Genomic DNA, 25,521 nt, shown 5'->3' on the forward strand with positions numbered 1-25,521 from the left:
AGTCTAGTGCTCTGCAGGTGAAAGCTGCATAGTAATTAGATCCGATACAGACACAAGCAGGAAGAGCAGTAAAGGGAAGACGTGTATTCATAACATTAGCACTCTCCCATTTGTGATGCAACACAGAGGAAATGGTGACACATGCGTTGGACAACATGTGATTCAGAACAAGAAGAAGCCTTTCACTTTAGCAAACAGGGACAAGCTAGGTGAATGAACACATAGACATAGGGGGATTAATCAGCCATGACACTTCAAACAACATATGAGACCATCATTACAAGGTAAAGCAAACAAAAGACATAGAAGATATTACTAAACTAATACCTGGTTAAAACAAAAGAAACATTTCCAAGTGTACATGCCTTTAAATTAAAAAAAAAAAGTTGAAGTATCACATGAAATCCTACTGTTAGTTTGACACAGTCATGTTAGTTGAGTCATCTATTGTTACCATACATACAGAGGCATTGTACAGTGGCCAGATAGCTACTAATTTAAAGCAATGACAGACTGTCATTTTCTGTAAATTATTATAGTCAATATATGACATGGGAGAGGGATCTGGTCAATGGTAGACTTGTGTAAAATAGCCACAAATTGTGTTGCTGCTCCTAAGGGATGTTATGACAGCACATTAATTACATCAGCTATATCAGGGAAACCTCTACAAGTGACATTACAGAGTCTGGAAGGGACAGGCCAAGGACATTCCCTGTGTCCTCTGTGCTGTGTAATCATTTTTTAATACAGCAAGTTAGTTTACTTCAGTCCAACATATTGTCTAGTACCACACGCTAAAAAAAAACATTTTCTATATGGCAATAATATGTACTTGCATGAGTACCTTTCAAACTGAAAAACTGTTGGAAATAGTCCCTAGATATTCCACCACAAAAAAATACTCTTGCAGTGCCCCCTTCTCCCTCCACACACACACATGGCATGGGTTAAATGTTTGTTAAGTCTAGAGACTTAACCAGTTCCCTACCGTGCCATAGCCGAAGGATGGCTACAGCGTGGTTGTCTGATTCTGGGACGACGTCCATGGACGTCATTCCAGAACGCGGCCCCTGCACACCCCCAGCGGTGTGCACCCGGGCACAGCTGATCACGAGATACGATAAACAGCCAATCGCAGCGGCCTTTTACCACGTGATCAGCTGTGTCCAATGACACAGTAGATTACTGGTAAATGCAGTTGCCGGTTATCGGCTGCACTTTCCTCACTGTCACAGTACTGCCGATAACCGGCAATTGTCAGAGAAGTGATCCGCACTGATCATCAGGGCACTGATAATCAGTGCCCAGCAGTGCCGCACCTATGCCACCCACTTGTGCCCAGCAGTGCCGCCCACTTGTACCCATCAGTGCCACCCACCTGTGCCCTGCAGTGCCACCCACCTGTGCCCATCAGTGCCACCCACCTGTGCCCATCAGTGACAACCACCTGTGCCCAGCAGTGCTACCCACCTGTGCCCAGCAGTGCTACCCACCTGTGCCCATCAGTGTCACCCACCTGTGCCCTGCAGTACCACCCATCAGTTCTGCCCAGCGGCGCTGCCCATCAGTGCCGCCTATCAGTGCAGCATCATCAGTGCCAGCTCATCGGTGCTGCCTATCAATGCTGCCTATCAGTGCCTCTTATAAGTGCCTCCTATCAGTGCCCATCAGTGCTGCCTATCCATGCCACCTCACCAGTGCCCATCAGTGCTGCCTATCAGTGCTCATCAGTGCTGCCTATCAGTACAGCCTCATCAACGCACATCAGTAAAGGAGAAAAATTACCCGATTGCAAAATTTTATAATAGAAACAAAAAAAAACTTTTTTTTAAAATGTTTTTCTCTTTTTTTGTTTATAGCGCAAAAAATAAAACACCCAGCAGCGAGTAGATACCACCATAAGAAAGCTCTACTTGTGTGAAAAAAATGATAAAAGATTTATATGGGTACAGTGTCGCATAACCACACAATTGTCATTCAAAGTGCAACAGCTCTGAAAGCTGAAAATTGGCCTGGGCAGGAAGGGAGTATAAGTGCCCTGTAGGCAAATGGTTAAAGTGGTAGTAAAGACACTTTTTATATTTCTATCTACAGGTAAGCTTATAATAAAGCTTACCTGTAGGTAAAATGAACATCTCCTAAACATTCACCATTTAGGAGATATTCTACGGAGCAGCAGCCGGTGACAATACTGACGCATATGCTCTGAAGGGATAGATATATGAAATATATTAATATTGTGTACTTTTACGGCCTACAGGTGAGGCTCTATGCTCATATATACAGGCTTACAAGTTCCCCTAGCCCCCTTTGATGAAAATAGCCTATTTAAAGTAGTTGAAAACCCTTACATATCGCCAGTGAGGTGACTGGCCTCAGGTGATACACAAAGATTAAATAAATCCTCCTACATAAGGTGTACCTGATTATATGCAGTTTTCTCTCCTCTACAACCATTCAAAGTCCAGAATATATACAGCTTGTCTGAGCTTTAAGAAAGCAGGGGGCAGGGAGCTGAAGTTGCAATCTGTAAAGCTCAGTGAGAGCTGATTGGAGGGAAGGGGCACACGCCCTTCACACAGCACACAGGAACAAAGCTGAGGCTGTCAATCACAGGCTATGCACTGGAATTTCTCCTATCACCTTTTTTTTGCTCTTGATGCTAGGAAAACTTGTCAGAAGTGACTCATGCAGATAACATATGACTATATATAACTATAACAGATAACTATATATCAGACAGGAATGACACATAGGCTAGCTATACATTATATAATCTTCTTGTACAATTTTCCTTTAGATTTACCAAAACCATATAATATGAGGGTAAACCTAAACACTATCAATTTGTATGCAATCGGGCAGGCTCTTGCACTACATAGTTGAAGGTAAATCTAAATGAATTTAACAAGAAAATTGTATAATGTATGGCCAGCATTAGTGCTCTAGATTAAGAGAAGTACATACTATAGAGGGATATGCTTTGTTCATTTTTCATGTCAGAGGTTTTCAACCACTTTACAGAACTCCATATTTAAAGCTGAAATGTATATACTTACATGTGTATTCTCATTGAAGCAGGCTGCTACAATTGTGCTGTCTCCTTAGAGACCCCATAGTGCTCTGTGTTATTCTGCTTAATTTTGTTCCTCTTTTTTAGGAATTTTGTTTTATGTCTAGCAGAAATCTGATAAAATCAAAAGGAAAGATAGTGCATGCAAGCACATAGCTCCCAGCTGTCTCTTTCTCTTTGGAGTTTGTTTCTTTGTTGTTAAATGTGTTTGTTATTTTAGACTTTCCAAACGAAATTATTCCTTTACTTATTTTAGATGCTAGTATAAAATAAACTTTGTTGTGGAAAAAGAAGTGATTTTTAACAGGTAGTAGATGTATTTGTTTTCAGTTGATTTGGAAATTGAAGAATAGAAATAAAGTGATCAGACCTGTTAGAAAATGTTGGCATTTTTGCTTAATTTGTAGCGTACGCGAATATCCTGAATGTATATACAATGGGTTTTTTTCACTTTGATCTTTTTCAATATTGAGAATAATGTATAGAATTGAGATGTATGGAAAGCATTCTATAATTGCTATTATTATTAAAAACACAGTTTATATCACACTGAAAAAGAAAAGCATTCCAGACAGCAACAGAAAATATTCACAAATATGATAGAAAACCCCAAAGATAGATAAATCATGCAGAATTGATGTGCATCAATACCTAGCAGATTTTTTTTTTCCATTCTGTAAAATTGGCACTGCAATTTTGTACAATCTGTCTAATTTGAATTTACCAACACTTATGCAGTACAAAAACCTACCTGAGCAAACTATTCAGATTATATCTAAGTAGGTACACCTTCAGTCTACCTAGTTCTTAGTACATCCAAAGAGATTGTACAATTAGACTGCACCATATGTTGCCGATTGCATTAGCAGATGATTCTATACTGGAAAATGAATTTCTAATTATGTCATCTACTGAATATTCAGTGGTATTTTGTTGTGTTCTTTTTCTATAAAATGATATAAATGATGTCTCCTATGAAACTTAGAGGTTGGCTATACATGATATGATTTGCATATCTTCTTAAAATGTGTCTATGCCAAAACCTTTTTTTTTAAATTTTGGATAGGCTGGGGAAGTTTGGAACCTTTTTTTATCCAGGGCTGTGTTAAAGAGATTTCCCATTGCTTTCTCTTCTGGAGACCTGACAGGAAGTAAAGAAATATTTGCAACAAGGAAACAGACAACAATAAAAAGCTTAAAGAGGTTTGAGCAGTCCCCTGCTTAACTAAAGCTTGACATACAAAATAATAATAGGTCTGATTCAGCCGCCACATCACTAAATATGAACAATCAGTCAAAAGAAAACTTAAAGAATTGGATTTTATAGGTGCTGATACCTTCTCACAGATAAATGACAACCATATTTAATAAAATAAATGACTTTTATTATACATTTAATTAAAAAATATTTGTGGGATATTACATATTCACATAGATTAAGATCAAAGATTCTGAGACAACAACATCACATTAATATCCTCGAATATCACTTCCCCCATCATGCACTCTCTCTCCCACATGTGCATTTACTGTCAGATATTGCTTGCCAGAATATGCCAGTACATGAAAGGGAGAATGTGCCAAATTCCGACGCATTTGTTGTTGTCTCAGAATCTTTGATCTTAATCTATGGGAATATGTAATATCCCACAAATATTTTTAAATTAAATGTATAATAAAAGTCATTTGTTTTATTAAATATGGTTGTCATTTATCTGAGAAGGTATAAACAAGTATAAAATCCCAATTCTTTAAGTTTTCTTTTTACTAGTAAAGCTTCACATACACTGATCTAAATTTTGATCAGTGTGTGACTGAAAAAAGTCAATTGCTTGACTTCTTTCAAAGGGACACATTGGAAATTTTCCTTAGTCAGCGGCTGCAGCAGGTGCCACCATTAGAATACAATGTCCCAGGGGGAGCTCTTCCTCTATCAACCTTGTTTGTGTGAATGGAGGAATCTGTTGAACAAAAAAACTAACTGTGTATGGCCAGCATTAATTTAAAAAGAAAACATTTTTACATTTGTCTGTGTTGCTGAGATTTCCCCTGGTGCTGGGGCAACTTTTTTACCAGACAGGAAATGAAAGCCTCCAACTTCAGCAATACCAGACAGATGATCTAATCATTTCTTGATCTATCCAAAACAAACAAAAAAAACTGGCTATAGATACACTTTAACCACTTTCTACCCATCTGGAGCATATATTATTATATTATTATACAGGAGTTATATAGCACCAACAGTTTGCTCAGCGCTTTACAATATAACGGGAGACAATACAGCAACAATACAGTTCAATACAAGAGGGAAAGGAGGGCCCTGCTCCTTGGAGCTTACAATCTAAGAGGGAGGGTATGCAGCCTCTCCACCTGTGGGCTTTAACGCCAAGTGCTCGCATACTGTATATGCGTCCATAGGTAACACTTTTCTGTGTGGAAAGCATGCTCCCTGTGTACTCCCAGAACAGTAACAAGCAATTTCCTTATGCATACTAGCAATTGGGAGCTTTACAGTCATGTGACCACTGTGGCTGCCAATCACAGCTGTCACATGATCAGAATGCCCCCCCCCCCCCTCCACCTCCTGGCATTTAGATTCTGTTAAAGGGCCTGGAGATGGAGGCTGGAAGGGGTTGATCAACTGCTAAGCACAAACTGTAAATAAACTGTTCACATAACCTAGCCATTTTGGGGAAGAAATGTATGCTATCCACATGTGTGTATATATGAATTATTGTTCCTGTGTATGGCCATTTCTTCCCAGCATGATCAGCTGACCAAGTCTGGACCAGACAAAAAAAATGAATATCCTTTGATGCAACAAGTATGCATCATATATTGATCCATGTAATCTGTACTGTCAGTCAGTAAGATATAACGGGGGTGTCAAATACTCTAAATGTAATAGGAAAACAGTTAATGCATTCTATAGTAAAGTGTTACTAAACCCAGGACCCTGCATTCACTATATCTGGTCTCCCACAGTACACAGAACATGAAAGTGCAAATACTTTAGTAAATCCTAACTGCTAAATACCTTTTCTCATCAGCAATCAGAGCAGTCTTGTGGCTTCTATCAGTGTCCAGCCGAGAACATGGTAAAGCTTGTAGGAGTTTTCATTATGCTGTAGAAAGATGCAGGACCCCGACTTCTGTCTGCACAGTGCTGATTGGCCCTGTGCTGATCACATGCACTCTCCCAAGAAAAAAAAAACTGTCTGTAGCAATACACACCAACCTGAGCATGTGCAGAGTGACGCCACACAATATGTTATATCAGGAGATAAAATTGGGATACTGGAAGAGGGGGAGGATCAGAGAAGACAGGAGCAAACATCCTTTCTACACAATGCAGAGAATTAATCCCTTAGGTTCCACAGTGAGTATAAAAAGCATGCTTTTCTGCATATACAGACTGATTTTGCTGTTGCGAGTTTAGTAACACTTTAACTATTGTAAAGAAAAGGGTAATGACTGGTTTTGAAAACACATAACTATACCAAATAATTTATTCTTTAAAAGTGAAGCTTTTTAACTGGTACACTCATACATTTTTTTATTTGAATTGCCACTGTTAAGTACAGTGATATGCCTCTTGCAGAGTTAAATATTGCTTTACTTCCTATATTTATACGTGCTGTGCATTCGTTTATACACAGTACCGGTAATACTCTACCTCTCCAGCCCTGTCCAGAATTCAGGATTGTTAAGTACATTTTCCTTTTTCAGTAACGTATGTTTGAAAAAAAATAAAAAAGAAGTTATTTCTAAGATTATTTTTAGAGTTCCAAACCTCCCTATTGTCTTGATGTGACGTCAGACCTTGCTCTAACAGCTCCAATGCCAGTAGCACTACAAGGATCCCCCTGGTACAGTCTCTAAGCATGATCGCTAATTCTACTCTCCCAGTGTGTCAAGGACATAACCTCAGTATGAAACATAGTAGAAGTGTCCCACAGCACCAGTGGCATTGGATCAGAGGCAGCATTCTAGTACTAAGGTAGATTCTTGGGAATACATTGCTAAAATTAAGCAAAATGACCTTATTTTTAAATTAGATCAGTAATTATCATGTACCATGTAATATATTCAAATTGATTTTATATACAGTATGATATTAGGATACAAAATGGATATACACAAATAGCAGATAAGAACATAATAAGTGTGTTTAGAGTATGAAGGTAAAGAAGTTGCATTTTTCCTTCTGAATGTTACATTCAGAATCTGATATTAACATTCCCCAATGCTTGTGTGATGACTGAACCCCCTTCAATGCTGTGCTGAGCTGATACTATTCAACAAGAAAAAGCTCCCAGTGCATTTTATTAAAAAAACAAATGAAAATCATTCCTCTGAGCTTGCCGTCAATCAAATCTAGGATGGAAAATTAAAAATATCACATACAGTATATATTGCCAAAAGTATTGGGATGCCTGCCTTTACATGCACATGAACTTTAATGGCATCCCAGTCTTCGTCCATAAGGTTCAATATTGAGTTGGCCCACCCTTTGCAGCTATAAAAGCTTCAGCTCTTCTGGAAAGGCTGTCCTCAAGGTTTAGGAGTGTGTCTATGGGAATGTTTGACCATTCTTCGAGAAGTGCATTTGTGAGGTCATGCACTGATGTCAGATGTCGGCCTGGCTTGCAGTCTCCGCTCTAATTTATCCCAAAAGTGCTGTATCAGATTGAGGTCAGGATTCTGTACAGGCCAGTCAAGTTCTTCCACCCCAAACTCGCTCATCCATGTTTTTATGTACCTTGCTTTGTGCACTGGTGCGCAGTCATGTTCGAACAGGAAGGGGCCATCCCCAAACTGTTCCCACAAAGTTGGGAACATGAAATTGTCCAAAATGTCTTGGTATGCTGATGGCTTAAGAGTTCCCTTCACTGGAACTAAGGGGCGAAGCCCAATCCCTGAAATACAACCCTACACCATAATCCCCCCTCCACCAAGGTTTACACTCGGCACAATGCAGTCAGGGAAGTACCATTCTCCTAGCAACCGCCAAACCCAGACATGCCCATCAGATTGCCAGACAAAGAAACATGATTCATCTTATCAGAGAACATGTCTCCACTGCTTTAGAGTCCAGTGGTGGGGTGCTTTACACCACTGCATCCAATGCTTTGAATTGCACTTGGTGATGTAAGGCTTGGATGAAGCTGCTTGGCCATGGAAACCCAGTCCATGAAGCTCTCTATGCACTGTTGTTGTGCTAATCTGAAGGCCACACAAAGTTTGGAGGTCTTTAGCTATTGACTCTGCAGACAGTTGGCGACTTCTGCACACTATGCGCTTCTGCATGCGCTGACCACTCAGTTTACGTGGCTTTCCACTTCATGGCTGAATTGCTGTTATTTCCAGTTGCTTCCACTTTGTTATAATACCACTAACAGTTGACTGTGGAATATTTAGTAGTGAGGTTATTTCACACATGAACTCATTGCACAGATGGCAACTTATCACGGCACCACGCTTGAATTCACTGAGCTCCTGAGAGTGACCCATTCTTTCACAAATATTTGTAGAAGGGATGTTGTTCATCCCTTGTGATAGCAATAAACAAAAACATGTAAAGAGATGCTGTAAAAATTCATAATTGAATAAAATAAATAATGAAATTTTGATCTTCCCTGCTCCCCCCGTGCTCATGCACAATGGCAGACTCATACAAAGGTGACCCATGCATATGTAAATAGAGTTTGCATCACACATGTGAGGTATCACCGTGATTGTTAAAGCAAGAGTAATAATTCTAGCACCCGACCTCTTGTGTAACTCCGTCCTCGTGCTCATGCTCAAGGGTGAAAGCATACATAGGTCACGCAAGCACATGTAAATGGTGTCTTCACTACACATGTGAGGTATCCCTGCAAATGCTATAGAGGGAGCAATAATTCTAGCACCAGACCTCATGTGTAAGTCTATATTGGTAACCTGTAAAAGCTTTTAAAGTGTTGCCTATGGATATTCTAAGTACCGTAGTTTGTTGCCTTTCCATGGGCGAACACAATTTTATAGCATGACATGTTAGGGAAATGACAGTGCCAGTGACAGAAAAAGGTTGTCAGTTAAAAATATGACTGTGATTTGTGGCTCGGAACTGTGAATGTGCAGTTCCTGTCCGGAGCCGGCCGAGACCATCCGAATGCCTGCTACAGTATGTTCAGGTGGTGAGGGCAGGTCTGGCGGAGGCAGTGCGTGAGCTTGTTGGGTGATACCATAGTGCAAGAGAGTCACGTGGAGCAGCCAAACCCTCCATTGGGTCTGCGGGATGAGAGCAAGGCAAGAAAGGAGCGGTACTGTCAGTGCTGTTTGGACTGGAGTGGACTGAAGGGACCACCTGGCGTGGAGAGAGACTGCCATGTAGGTGGGGTGCCATCAGGTGCTGCTGTCAGCGTCACTGTGAGAGTCAATTTCATCTGTATGTGCCTGCTCATTCTAATTTCTTGCCCTCCTGAGTCCTGTTCCTGAGCTACTTACTATATAGAAAATAAAATAAGAAATATGCTTTTTGCCTTAATGTCTACTGTAATCACATTGCTAATTGCATATTGTACTTGTTTGTAGCCTAAATACTGAAATTTGCACTTAAAACTGTAGTTTTTTTAACTTTTGGAATGCCAGTAAAAACTTGGCTGTGCCAGTAAAATTTGGGTGTCATTGTCAGTGAATTTCAATCTGGTAGGTTGGCAACACTGGCACATATAAATCTCACTTCTCACTTCCCTCACCCTCCTTCTTTTTCTAACCGCTGGGGATATTTCCCCTAATCTTGGCCCTCCATTATTTTTCACCCATACACATGGCACCCTTCTTCCTCTGGTAGCAACAACAATCCACACACTCTAATTTGTATTCATGAAACTCCCTAACCATACAAAAGAAGCTACAGGACTTTAAAGGTACCAGTTCATGAACTAAGTATATAAAAAAGTTTGCGCCGTTGACCCGAGAAATGCGTTAAAGCTTGATATCCCGATAAGCACTTGCTATAAAAATATGAATTAAGAAATACTTACCTGAGCCTGATATCGATTCAGTGATGTGCATGAGAGCAGCTTCTCTCCTGAGTCTCTTTCTCCTCATTGGCTGAGTCATTGGTTCCCACTGCTGTCAATCACAGCCAGTGAGGGGGGAGTGGGGGGTGGGACTGAGCCACAACCTGTGTGTCCCATTGACTCATAGAAATGGCCCAGGAGTGAGCACATGCAAGTGCTTCCAGAGCAAGAAGCTTGCTTTGGAGGTGCTCAGCAAGGGGGAGGGGCCTGAGGCGCTGACGGGGCACCCAAGAAGAGGAGGATTGGAGCTGCTCTGTGCAAAACCACTGCACAGAGCAGGTAAGTATGATGTGTTTATTATTTTAAAGAAAAAAATTAACCTTTGAAACCAAATTAACCATGACATCTTTTATTTAATGGTAAAATTATTCGTAATCAACAACTCACCTATGCAATACTGCTCATCAAAGGAATGTGAGTGGGGCGTTGGTGCTCAGGCTGGTTTTTAAATCCAAGATACGTGACAGAATAGCCGGCAACTCATATCCTTATCATATTTGCTTTATTGGCACACAGTAGAGGATATGGAATCCATAAAAGCTGCCACGTTTCGGCCACAGGCTTTGTCAAAGCTTACATCAAAAAGAACTAAAATTCAGACTTATATAACATAACAGCCCACAAAATTAGGGATGGTACATACTTAATTAAAATCATTGTTCAATCTAAATGATTACAAGTGAAAGTGAAGCAATAGGATTTCAGAGAAATGGAAGAAAAAGAGAAAACTTCATCTAATGTATATACTACAAGCATCCTAATGCAAGAGCAGCACAATAAAAGTGCCCTCAACATGGATGCCTGCAAATAGAACATGAGAATAATAAGGTCATGTTTCAATTATTTAAAAAAAGATTAACATCCATTCTATTATTTAAACCAAAAGGGACCCTAGTATGAAAAAATTATTATACTATAAATATTATTGTATTCACAAAGCATATGGAGCTTTAAGCTCAACGCAAATATCCAACAGAACAACCAGCTGTAAGCTGTAGATTCTGTAGATACCCCCTCCTCACCAGAGTACATATACTGGTTAAACACTCACTGGCTACTTTATTAGGTACACCTGTTCAATTGATTGGTAACACCAATTGCTAATCAGGCAATCACATGGCAGCAGCTCAATGTATTTAGGCATGTAGACATGGTGAAGACGACTTGCTGAAGTTCAAACCGAGCATCAGAATGGGGAAGAAAAGGGATTTAAGTGACTTTGAACATGGCATGATTGTTGGTCCCCAACTGACTGGTCTGAGGTTTTCAAAATCTGTTGATCTGCTGGGACTTTCACGCACAACGATCTCTAGGGTTTACAGAGAATGGTCTGAAAAAAGAGAAAATATCCAGTGAGTGGTAGTTGTATAGAAAACAATGCTTTGTTGATGTCAGAGGTAAGAGGAGAATGGGCAGTCTGGTTGCTGCAACATTCAGTTGGTAGGGTCAAAATGTGGCTTAAACAACATGAAAGCATGGATCCATCCTGCCTTGTATCAACGGTTCAGGCTGGTGGTGGTGGTGTAATGGTGTGGGGGATATTTTCTTGGCACTAGCAAGGTGTGTACCTAATAAAGTGGCCATTGAGCGTAGATTCCCCAGCCAGAAGTGGGCATGAAAGACTAAGTGGATGCTAAAACACCGTGACCAGGGTTGTGTGCTGGAGTTTTAGAGAGGTGCCATACCTTAGCACAGTAGTAAAACTGTTATACATTTATTTTGCTGTTCTGGATTCTGACCTATTATTCGGACCCCAAGTCCAAATCTTACAGCCTTCCTTCAAAACATTTTCAAAATACGCCCATTCTTAACCAATGGCCTACTAAGATGCATATTTACTACCTTGTTACAGTGTCTCTCATCTTGATTAGGCTCTCCCCCCTTCAATCTGCCGTACTGCTGCCAAACACATACAGTTTACTAACTGGTTAGTCTCTGGCACCCCTCTCTGCCAATCCCTCCACTGCCTTTCACTTGTCCAACAAATAAAATTCATAATACTAGAAACAACATACAAAGCTATTAGTCAGTCAGTCTGCCCTGAGCTACATCACAAATCTTGCTTCAAAATATTGAAAACCTTTCTCACCTGCACCTATCAATGTCTCATGCTCTGTAGCGCTCTCGTCACCTTCTCCTATGCTCATCTCCTGGATTTCTCTAGAGTCTTTCATATCCTCTGTAAGTCCTTATTCAAATCTCTCCCACTCTGTCCACCTTTAGGCAATCACTGAAAACTCTTCTCTTCAGGGAAGCCAACTCTACCTCTACTTAAAAACTGAACCTTTACTTTCTCCATAAACTCATTCCCCCAGAATTACTACCTATTGTATAACTTTCCCCTCCCTTATAGATTGTAAATTGTCACAAGCAAGGCCCTCCTAACCCTCTTATCTAGCATTGTATTGTAACTGTAATAATAAACAAAAAGATTGCGCAAAACCTCTATCCATAAAAATCAAAATGAAAACAAACAGTAAAGTGATGCAAATACCAACATCAAAATATAAAATAGTGGAAAAATAAAACTATATTCATGATAAATTAAAAAATATTATACTAAAAATGAAAGTTCACTCCCATATGAAAATTCAGGGCTCCACTTTGGGGCCAATATAAACAATCTTGTGTGAAAATGAAAGCGCACTCCCAAAGGAATGTTTCAGGGTTTCACTAGCGGGACAGTGTATACTCTCGTGTGAAAATGAAATGCTACAGTTCTACATGTTTTAGTCCCAAACCACCTCAAATATACATATATGAAACCCCTTATCGGATACCCATGATCTCCGGATTATAAAACATCACTAGGGCAGGGTACATGATGGCAGCAGCATCACTTCCTGCTTTTGGCTATTTTCTGGCTCTCACCAATTTCAGCTGGAATGCTTATTTTGTAAAGTTATCTAAATGATGCCCCAATGTTAGTGGCCCTTCTTTATGTCCCTTGAGAATGTCCCTTGCATAGATGAAATGCGTAGCATGGGGCTAAGCGGCCTATGACATCATCACACCCACTGGTGTATGGCAGTGAGGAGTTTTTGAGGTTTTGTTACGCTGAGATGCTTGTGAGTGTATTTGCATGAAATAAATTGGTGTTTTCAGCAATATTACTCTATTGTCCTTGCTATTTTCTTCTGAATCTTACTGTAAATAATTGCATTTTCTGGACTGCCAGCAGAGGACCTGGTGGACATAAAGGTTGTTACCATACCCTTTGTGTGATTCGTATTTGGTGTATCCTGCGATAGTGATCACTTATAATATGGAAATCAAGGTTATCATGTAAGAGAATTTATATTTCTATGTCTTAGGTGGTTTGAGACTAAATACGTGGAATTGTGGCATTTCATTTTCATACAAGATTCTACACTGGCCCCCTAGTGGGGCCCTGAAATATTTCTTTGAGAACGGACTTTCATTTATATTATTATTTTCCACTATTTTAATTTATTGATGTTGATATTATTTGCATCATTTTAATGTATGTTTTCATTGTGATTTTGCACACGCTTTGTTTATTATTCTATTTTTCCTGTATCCAGAACACAATGTTCAGCATTGCACTCTAGCACCAAGTGCATAATTATTTGGTGGTTTAATTGTAACTGTAATGTATTTCTTTATTTTGTAAAGCATTGTGCAAACTGTTGGTGCTATAGAAATCCTGAATAATGATAATACAAAAAAGGATCTCCCTTCACTCTCAAATCAGCTTTTGTTTTTCATGCCATTAATTTCAGTTTCCTTTGCTATTCTGATTATATATAAATCCTGTATAATAATAACATAATTACTAAAAATATGCAATCACTGAAAATACAGTGTACTTCTCTATTTTTAAAAAAAATGATGTATAGAAAAGGACTGACACAGTAAAAACAGGAAATTTTACCTGTAGAGACCAATTTGATGTTACTGGTCACTTCAAAGACAGAACCCAGAATGTATTAACCAAGCTATGAACAGAACAAAATAATGTGCTGCTGTGAAATAATAAAGCTTGCAGAACTGATATTCTATGCTATTTAGAATAACGGTACTGTTTATATTTCATTCTGTAGGAAAGTGTGAGTGCGGCCAGTGTACTTGTTTCCCACCTGGAGATAGCAGGGTCTATGGAAAGCATTGTGAATGTGATGATCGACAGTGTGAGGACCTAGAAGGAAAGATTTGTGGAGGTAAGATTACACTCAGCCTACTTATGTAAATAAACCTAAGTAAGTACGAAGTTCTGAAAATATGTATACCTAATGTAATGTCAAACTTGCAGGAACTCACCAGTATCAGGATTGCTTTGAAGGACACATGTGGGCAATGTAACACGCAACTGCTTACATGTCGCTTCTTCAAGAAGCATTGCTCGCTCACTATCAACTTTCAATTCAAAGCATTTTTGGCATTGAGGGAGCAATGTCTTGTTTCTTAAGCCTTTAGCGAACATAGAAAGTTGGTGAGTGTTTTCAAGTGATCCTGTTGCAGGCAAGATCTCACTTTCAGAATAATTGCAATTGTGACATTTATCTAAGGGCTAAGACAAATTCCACTTTTCTTAGTAGCAATTTGCTATTTACAGAAATGTAGAAATGCACAATTTAGTAACAACTCAGAAATATGTGAAGTGTGAGATGACGTATGGGCAAGACACAGATGTTACCCGCTGCAAAAAAAAAATACCCCAAATAATGGATACCCATATTAGAGACAACATTTAGAAAGATTGAGCAACCACTGCATTTACATTATGCACATTTTTATTGAATTAAGAAGTCAAAGTCCAGAGCTGCAGCATTAGCAAGAGTAGCCCTTTTTTGTGGAGGTTATTGGAAATTGTCCTCCAGAAACAGGATATTGTACAAAACCTGTAAATAAATAAGAGAAACAGAACCTTTGCTAAGTGGAAAAGTGGGTTTGATAATAACTGTTGGCTATGCCTCCACCCAGGACAGGGTCTCTGTGAACAGAGAAGATTCCCCTCCTAGGAAATTAATCAGTAATTTAAACAAAGTAATTGAGAGAACTACTACAACCAGCATATAACATTATCCATAAGTACATTGATGCATGCCCATATGGAAATAATACAAGCTTTATATAAGAAGATTAATAACAGTACATACATCCAATGTACAAGCAGGTATTATCAGCAAACGGGTTCAATAGGAGTCCTACTGGAATTGTGCACATATACCTGAGCATATATAGTTTTTAATACAGATACTTCCAGATAAATGTTGCAGCAAAGTCCAGTTGCAGGGGACCCTGAGGATGATGTAGCATTTATCTTTGTGATGGACACCTGAAGACAACATCAACTGTCACAGGAGAATCCTCCAACTATTGTCCAACCAGCCTGGAACAGAGCTTCCCACTGGCAGGAACTGTGGTGTGGCACTGGAACTGTCTCATTAGAACTCAGGGTCAGCCTATCTACTTTGGGCTTTAGTCCCTCTCTAATAGTTTCTAATCTGACATGCAACCAGACATCTAAGCTTATGATCCTGACTATGACCTCACTGGAAGCACATCCTGGCTCTTTTAAGCCTTAAGCTAAAACTGGCTATTGGATACCAGGTCAGAAGGGGCAGGATTACCTAGAATAACAGGAGCTATTCCTATTTTGTTTTATAACACCAACATATTTAATTCCCCATTACTTACTATACTGACACTGGAACCAATAGCGAGGGTGGTCGTCTCCAATGGGGACACAGATATCAATATAAAGGTGCTAACTTTGACACATTCTATAAAAAAAGAAACAGGTTGTGGCTTTACGTACAATTTATGAAAGTCAAAAATGTTTTTAGTACCTTTCCGCAGACACTCCCGTCCTTCTGCTAACTGCTGGAGCTGCCAAATTACCTGTCTGGTCTCGTTTTTGCTAGTGTATGGATCTGCTCCCCTCTACTGTCTGAATTTGTAAATGCCTGTAAGTATATTATGTATGCACTTCCTTCCCCTGTTTGTTGGCTTTGCAACCCCAGAAGGAGGAAGTTGACAGAGATGGAGAGAGACAGTCTCAGTCACATGTAATGCCCATGCTTCTAACCCCTAAACCAGAAGGGACTACTATGCAAGTAAAATGCAAATCTAATAGTTTAACTTCTGCTGCTGAGTGTATATCTAAATCCTTGTCCTTGTTATTAATTCACATGCACAGTGTCTGATAGCTAGGTCTGTCATACTGTATGTGTAGTGGTCACTTTCCAGTCAATTAGTTGGTACAACTGTTTATTGCAATATGTTTGTACTTATGCATGCCTGAGCATTGAGTCTGGGAGCAGAGTGGTAGAGGTTCATGCAGGAAGCAAGAGAGTGTCCAGAATTGAGGGATTCAAGTAGCATTGAGGAGTATTGAAGATCCTGAGGATAACATCCAATAAGCCTGGCTGACTCAAACAAATCTCTAGTCAGTATGGGAACACTTCAGGGGGGTAAAGAGTGCACGGAGGTGTAGCAAAGAACACAGTGAATGAATGCATGGTTTCACTATTAGTGGACACTTATCCACTGAGAATTTTGTAGAATTATGCACTGAGAGACTTTTCATTTTATTTACATAATTATTTATTGTATTTTAATTACTAACACATTTTGCTGGTGTATATATATTATAATTAATGATTCCATATCAGATAGCTCTGTGAAAAAAAGTTTGGTATCTGCTAAATGTGCTTTATGCAACCCATAAACAGCAGCTATCAGATGGAGTAATAATAAATTGAATATTTGTCACATCACAACCAGCAATGTGTAAGCAGAGTATATAGCGCAGTTATATTTGGATTTGATTGTAAAGTAAGAATGCTTTAAAAAATGAACAGAAGAAAAATCTAAATCAAATCAATATTTGGTGAGACTACCCTTTGGATTCAAAACAGCATCAATTTCTACACTTGCACACTTTGTGGATTTTGTAAGATTAGAGTCAGCCTGGGTTCACACTGATGCGGTGCGGAATTTGCAGCATTTTCTGTGCAAATTCCACACCGCATCAGAATCGCACCCCGTTCATGTGAACTGCTGCAGGTGTGTATGTTAAGTTAACAACACCCCAAAATCAGTCCACAAAACACGGTGCGATGTGCAGAATCGGATCGCATTGGTGTGAATACCCATGCGATCCGATTCTAGTGTGGACCAAAAAAAGGGTGCTGCACCTTTCTGATGCAGATGCGGTATGATTTGAGCCATACAAAATGTATGACTTCAATCACACCACATGCAATTCGAATGTGATTTACACAGGAATGCAGTCCATCCAGTTCATCCAAAAGTCCATCCAGTTCAACCATTAAAAAAAAAAGTTATAATCCTACACCCACAGTTGATCGAGAGGAAGGCAAAAAAAACCCAGCAAGCATGATCCAATTTGCTCCTTCAGGGAAAAAAAATTCCTTTCTGATCTCCCGAGAGGCAATCAGATATTCCCTGGATCAACTTTACCTATAAATATTAGTATCCAGTTACATTCTGTGCATTCAAGAAAGAATCCAGGCCTTTTTTGAAGCAATCCACTGAGTTGGCCAGAACCAACTCTTGAGGGAATCTATTCCACATTTTCACAACTCTCGCTGTGAAGAAATCTTTCCGTGTTTGGAGATTAAATTTCTTTTCCTCCAGACGTAAAGAGTGCCCCCTTGTCCTGTGTGATGACCTCAGGGTGAATAGCTCTACACCGAGTTCACTATATGAACCACTGATGTATTTATACATGTTGATAATATCCCCCCTTAATCTCCCCTTCTCAGGAGAGAAAAAATTCAGTTCCACTAATCTTTCCTCATAGCTGAGCTCCTCCATGCCTCTTATCAGTTTAGTTGCCCTTCTCTGTAATTTCTCCAATTCCCCAATGTTCCTTTTGTGTATTGGTGCCCAAAATTGAACTGCATATTCCAGATGAGGTCTTACTAATGATTTGTACCGGGATAATATGATATCTCTCTCTCTGGAGTCTATACCTCTTTTAATACAAGAGAGGATTTTGCTCACTTTAGAAACCGCAGCTTGGCTTTGTATGCCATTATTAAACTTGTGATCTACCAGAACCCCCAGATCCTTCTCCACCATTGATTCCCCCAGTTGTACTCCCCCTAGTATGTATGATGCATGCATATTCTTAGCCCTCAAGTGCATAATCTTACATTTATCAACATTAAACCTCATTTGCCACATAGTTGCCTAATTAAACAGTGCATTGAGGTCAGCTTGTAAATTGGAGACATCCTGTAAGGACGTTATTCCACTGCACAGCTTGGTGTCATCTGCAAAGACTGAAATGGGATTTTTAATCCCAGACCCTATATTGTTTATATATATATTAAAAAGTAAAAGTCCCAACACTGAACCCTGGGGTACACCATTGATGACCCCAGACCATTCAGAGTATGAATCATTAACCACTACTCTTTGAATACGATCTTTTATCCAGTTTTCTATCCATTTACATACAGATTTTTCCAAGCCCATATACTTTGCCTTACACATTAGCTTAGGTGTATGATTAACCAATTATACCAAGCAGGCGTAGCTTGAAACACAGTCTTGAACTGAAACAGAAACAGCCGTGCAGGAGGTTTAAAATTGGGTGAGGAACAGCCAAACTCAAACTAAGGTGAGGTTGTGGAAGGCAGTTTCATCTCACAGGTCATACACCATGGCAAGACTAAGTACAGCAACAAGACACAACGGGAGGATTTACTAAAGCTGGAGAGCGCTAAATCTGGTGCAGCTGTACATGGTAGCCAATCAGCTTCTAACTTCAGATTGTTCAATTAAGCTTTGACAATAAAACCTGGAAGCTGACTGGTTTCTATGCAGAGCTGCACCAGAGTTTGCATTTACCAGTTTTAGAAAATCAACCCCAATGTAGTTATAATGCATCAGCAAGGTCTCTCCCAGGCAAAGGTTTCAAACCAGACAGCTTTTATGAAGAAGCAAAGAAACCAACAACATTGAGGACTGTAAACACAGTGGTCTGCCAAGGAAATTGAATGCAGCAGGTGAAAGACACATCTTAACTACTTTCTTCTGACTGCAGGTAACAGTAAAGCCTAGTTTGGGGCTGCATTTCTGCAAATGGAGCTGGAGATTTGGTCAGGATCAATGGTGTCCTCAATGCTGAGTAATACAGGCAGATACTTATCCATCATGCCATACAATCATGGAGGCATGTAATTGGCCCCAAACCTATTCTTCAGCAAGACAAAGACCCAAACATACAGCCAATGTCATTAAGAACTATATTCAATGTAAAGAAGAATAAGGAATCCTGGAAGTGATGGTTTAGCCCCTCGAGTGTGTCTGGGATTACATGAAGATACACAAGGATTTAAGGCAGCCTATATCCACAGAAGATCTGTTGTTAGTTCTCTAAGATGATAGGAACAAACTACCTGCCAAGTTCCTTCAAAAACTATGTGCAAGTGTACCTAAAAGAATTAATGCTGTTTTGAAGGCAAAGGGGGGTCACAACAAATATTGATTTGGTTTGAATTTCTCTTCTGTTCATTTACTTTACATTTTGCTAATTGATAAAAATAAACTATTACAACTTCTTTTTCAGAAAGAAATCTTAATTTAAAGCATTTTTTCACAACTGCCTAAAATGTTTGCACAGTAGTGTACATGTACGAGGTGTGACAATTTAATACCTGGAATGCCCGTGGTATAGCACTATGGTGGTGATTCACACAATCACTCATACCCAAGCATGTTCTGACATGTTCTAACTTGCACTCACCTGGGTCACAGACCAGTTGGCTTTATGGAGTAGTAAAAGAAACAACACGTGTGTGCATTGCGCTGTTGACGGAAAATGACAGGAATCTGGAGCGGAGAAATAACATCAAATTTTGGATGAGAATTGGCAAAAGTGTGAGCCAAACTTTAGCTCTGGTACAACAGGCTTTTGGTGAACATTCAATGAAGAAATCAAGTGTTTTTTAATGGCATACGTTTAAGGAGGGATGGGAAGATGTCCATGATGATGCAAGAGTTGGGGGTCAAAAACGCAAAGACAAATGCAGAAGCGGACAGAGTGCAAACCCTAGTATGCTCAGATTGATGTTTGAGTGCGTGAATGATGGCAGAAGAATTGAACATGAGCATGGAAACAGTGAAGAAGATTCGAACTGAGGATTTGGGAATGAGAAAGTTCCTCAAATCTGGACAGAAGATCGGAAAGAACATTGTCTACACATTTCAGCCAATCTGTTGCTAATGTATAGGTAATCAAACATTTTTTTTACAGTCCATTCTGGTAATTAAACTCCTCGAATATATACCATATGTACTGTATACCTTATATATCATATCAAGCATTCAGGTAACAGGTTTCATTTTCTAATAATAACAGCTTTATTCAAAATGCAGAGGCTGTTGGGGCTGTATAAAGTACAAACGTCCATTGTATACTGTAGTTACATCAGTTAAAGCATGCTAAGCACATTCCCATTGGTCTTTATGCTGCTTTTAGATAGTATGCCTTACAAAGTCTCGTTGTTTAATTTGTTCAACAGCTGCTCCTCCATCAGTCACAGCTTATATTTTTGAATATGTAAAGTTTTACAAACAGATTAGAAAGTGATCTAATGCTAATCTGAAACTGTTTGGTGTCTTATAAATGTTTTTCAGAACACGGTACTTGTTCCTGTGGTCGATGCATTTGTGAAGCTGGCTGGTTTGGAAAATTATGCCAACATGCAAGGAAATGCAATATGACCGAAGAGGAGAGCAAGAGTCAGTGTGAGTCATCAGATGGTGTACTATGCTCTGGGAAAGGTAAGTGCTTACTTTGTACCACCTATCCATCTGTAATTGAGTAATTTTTCAATTGTTTCTTTGGAAAACAAATGTGAAGCAACACTTTATTTCTACGCCTTTGCTCTTAGCAAACATTTCCCATCTCTTCTTTAGCAATGGTGAATTCAGTGGTAACTTTCACCAATTCACGATTGCAAAGGGTGAGTAAAGGTTCCAATAATATATTTTTCATTTAGATGTTATCACATGAACAAAGAAAAAAAAGAATGGCAACTGAACATAGTACGGTTGAAATGATGGTACTGAAAACTTGTTTTGAAATCTTTTCAACAATGTCACCTTCCTGTCATAGATTTGTACAAATGATGTCCTTCAAGCTTTGTAGAAACAGACATCCAAATACTCTCACTCTGCCTTTGCAATGTGTTCTATTCAGACAGTTTGTGTATTGCTAATATCGGGGTCTCATGCCATAAACATCACGGTATTCTTCATTGTGCTCATGAACCATGTTTGCTGTGCCTCTGGTATAGAAAGTGCAAAGTTTTTTTAAAATTGAAATATGCAATGTCGAACATAGATTACTGACTCATAAATTATCCAGGTTTTGGTATTAATGCAGTATATAAGGCATGTTAGAATTTCATATTTTTGTTACCATGTATTTGGTGAAAAAGAATATAATTACACTTCAAGGTTTTGTAAAAGTGTGAAATAAATTCTCACAGAGAAGACAGTTCTAGCTACTTTTAATTATCAGATTTTTTTTTACATAAAAAGAAAAGAATACAGAGTCGATTTCTGGAGAAAATGTAACAAAATATACAGTATTTGTAAAACATGTACAACACAATGCAACATTATTAATACAGAGCTCAAAAGGTTTTTAAATTGTACAAGAATCTTTAATAGTGACCATATTGGCTGATGTTAGTGGTTGATGGACGGGTAGAAATAATTAAACCCCCCAAAAAATGTTCCTATATCATATAATAAAAATGATGTAGAAAAAAACATTATGGTTTGTGGGGTGGTCAGATAGTCTATTGTTACCTTGAATTACAAATGCAATAATTATAGTCTACAAGTATGCATGTTTATGTGCTGTTGTGTGGTCAAAAGGTTACATGGATTATTTTGTAACAAGTGATCATGACTTAAAGCAACCCCTTCACTTTAAAAAAAAAAAAATAGCAGGTCTCCTGTAGCTTTCGCCATTTCATCCAGCTGACCTTAACATCACTACTGTATTCCATAATGCATGGAGGTCAACAGGAGGAACTAACAAGAGCCATGGATGACCCAGAAGATCAATATTGCTAAATGAGTCAATTTGTCAATTTGCCTGTAGACTTCAGGAGAAGATTGCTCAGAATTGGAGTAGCATTTGGTGGAACATGCAGCAGGAAAGGAAAGTATTTGCACTATGCTTTGAAGGATAAGGGCACTTTAAAAAAACAACAACAAAAAAATGACTGTAAAGCATTGCACCTGCGATCAGCAGATCACGGGTGCCATGCAGGACTCCTGCAGACTTGTTAGTGTATCTGTGTGCTCATACTTCCTACAGACAAGCAGATACACACTGACAGAAAGAATCAATGAACTACCACAGCGCTCAACAGCACCATGGTAGCTCATTAAGAACTACAAGTGGACAGCGCAAAGGCTGTCAGTACTTGTAGTTTCCCATTCACAGAACTCTGTGAATGAATCATGCGGCCAGGCAGGTGGAGCCCTGCATAGCCACACTTTTTAAAAATTAGTGACAGCTAATGGGGGAGAAGATTCCGCGCTAGCTGTCACTAGATGCAGTGGAGGAGGCAGCGGCTGCAGGAGTGGAAACATGTTACATGTTCCACCCTAAAAACGGGGGGAACATGTAACATGTTCCCAAAAATGAACTTATCCTTTAAAAGGTATTAAGTATGGCTTAGCTTTGTATGTTTTCAATAACAGCAAGAGTGCTCTAATGTCTACAGGTACAGTAGTTTACAATATTGATCATTGAACTCTGTGGTATTTACCATTTATGGAATACAATGTTACACCCAAAAGAAAATCAAAGGCACTTATTAGTTATGTTGAACCCATGTATTACACTGTTGTCAATGTTGTTTATCACTTAGGTATTAAGGTGTCCATACACATGAAGAGATGGTCTCCTGAATTGACTGCCTTAAAGGCGAATCTACTACAGGTTTGGCAATACATTCAAAATGCCAAATGTGTCTGATCCAGGCACTTGGAGCTTGAATTGGGCAACTATTAGACATGTGCATACCAAAACTATTTGTTTTGTTTTGGATTGATTTGTTCCTTGAAGAATTTTGTTTTGTCATATTTGTTATGTTGAAATTAATTTTTGGGATTAATTTTGTATCTTCGGCCGTCGTTTTAAATACGTGTTAGTCCAGGTGGACTCGAAAAATATTGCCACTTTTTTTAATATTGTTATATATTTTGAGTGAATTCAATATTTATATATCAAAACTATTCTGAAAGATTCAATATTTTTGGATGCTGCAGAATAAATAATGCAAAATTCATGGCTATTAATTTTTCAAACCTATGAATTACATTAGACTGTAGATTTGAACTGAACTGAAGTGACTTATTGTGGCAATAACAAATTCAATTCAAATTACAAATGTACTTGAATCCGAATTATTGAACAAATTAAAAAATTTAATTAATTTCCCTATGGGCCTGAACTACTATTGAATAACGTAACGTCAACAAAATGAAACAAATGCATTCATTAGTTTGCTATAACTTTTTTGGATTCGTTTACATTGGTTATTATGTCCATTCGGAGATTCCTATTCACCCGAATCTCCGCAAATCAAATTTTCAGACGAAAATTGATTGGTTATAAAACAAAACTCATATGTCTAACTACTACATTACAGGAGGATATAAGTTTTCATACATGCCACATAAACGTAAGCCAACTTAAGATAGGACACCGTATCTGAGATGGGCACCCTAATCATTTTACAGCTGTACCATCTGCATAAATACCACATTCAAACCTCTACTTTGCTGTTGTGACTTCCATCTAAATAAAAATAGATAACATTTCTTATTGGGCAGGGGTGTCAAACTGCATTTCATTGTGGGCCGTATCAGCATTATGGTTGCCCTCAAAGGGCCGGCTGATTTTTTTATTGTAGACAAAGAATCTGGACACAACTTTTGTCTACTGGGATTTGGAACATTTCTATTGCTCTACAGCTCAGTAAGCATTATGGATAGTTGCAATAGCGATTTGTTGCATTAATATAGGCAGTTATGCCAATATATTTGACATTTTCTGATTTTCATTATAGATCAATAACTACTCTAAATCTGTGGTTCTGGGAGATCTGTGATACCTTCACCATAATAGCAATAAGCACCTTAGTTCTTTATGCTCACTGACCATGTTTTTAATATGGTTAGTTTTGTTTTCATAGATTTATTAGAACATCAGTTTTTAGACCCTTCCAACTAGCCTTGTATTCAATTTACATTATATATTCTATGATGTTTTTAGAGGAATACTGTGGGTGGTTTGATGTTCCCCAGTTGCTGTCAGCCACAGGATGAATATTTGACCGCCCTTGCTCTTCTCGATGGTCCATGTCTTTGAGGCTTTGGAATATGCGGTCTCATCCTGGATACCATTATTTTACAGTTGCTCTGATTAATGTCTGTTTATTTTTTTTGTAAGTATCATTATGGTAATTACTACGAGCTAGTCTCCCTTTCTTTGGGAGTTTTTTATGCTGTGAAGGAAGTACCTTGTAGCATTGTCAGAGTCAATGTTTTCTAAAACTATGTATCTTTTATAAGTATGTGTAGTGGGGCAAAAAAGTATTTAGTCAGCCACCAATTGTGCAAGTTCTCCCACTTAAAAGATGAGAGAGGCCTGTAATTGGCATCATAGGTAGACCTCAACTATGAGAGACAAAATGAGAAAAAAAATCCAGACAATCACATTGGCTGATTTGGAAAGAATATATTTGCAAATTATGGTGGAAAATAAGTATTTGGTCACCTACAAACAAGCAAGATTTCTGGCTCTCACAGACCTGTACCTTCTTCTTTAAGAGGCTCCTCTGTCCTGCACTCATTACCTGTATCAATGGCACCTGTTTGAACTTGTTATCAGTATAAAAGACACCTGTCCACAACCTCAAACAGTCACACTCTAATCTCCACTATGGTGAAGACCAAAGAGCTGTCGAAGGACACCAGAAACAAAATTGTAGACCTGCACCAGGCTGGGAAGACTGAATCTGCAATAGGCAAGCAGCTTGGTGTGAACAAATCAACTGTGGGAGCAATAATTAGAAAATGGAAGACATACAAGACCACTGATAATATCCCTCGATCTGGGGCTCCACGCAATATCTCACCCCGTGGGGTCAAAATGATCACAAGAACGGTGAGCAAAAATCCCAGGACTACATGGGGGGACCTAGTGAATGACCTGCAGAGAGCTGGGACCAACGTAACAAAGGCTACCATCAGTAACACACTATGCCGCCAGGGACTCAGATCCTGCAGTGCCAGTAAACACACTATATTGCCAAAAGTATTGGGATACCTGCCTTTACATGC

General features: G+C 39.0%; 1 protein-coding gene across 1 annotated transcript in view; it reads left to right on the forward strand.

Annotated features, from left to right (window-relative positions):
- ITGBL1 (integrin subunit beta like 1) overlaps positions 1-25,521 on the forward strand; it is a 321,794-nt gene that overhangs the window by 255,362 nt on the left and 40,911 nt on the right. The window contains exons 8-9 of the mRNA XM_089679952.1: positions 14,211-14,327; positions 20,785-20,931. Coding sequence (XP_089536078.1) covers positions 14,211-14,327; positions 20,785-20,931 — 264 coding nt within the window. The remainder of the gene's footprint in view (positions 1-14,210; positions 14,328-20,784; positions 20,932-25,521) is intronic.

This window comes from Staurois parvus, unplaced genomic scaffold, assembly GCF_062004578.1.
Source record: "Staurois parvus isolate SC_StPar_1 unplaced genomic scaffold, SC_StPar_1.0 ptg000233l, whole genome shotgun sequence".
Classification (NCBI taxonomy): Eukaryota; Metazoa; Chordata; class Amphibia; order Anura; family Ranidae; genus Staurois; species Staurois parvus.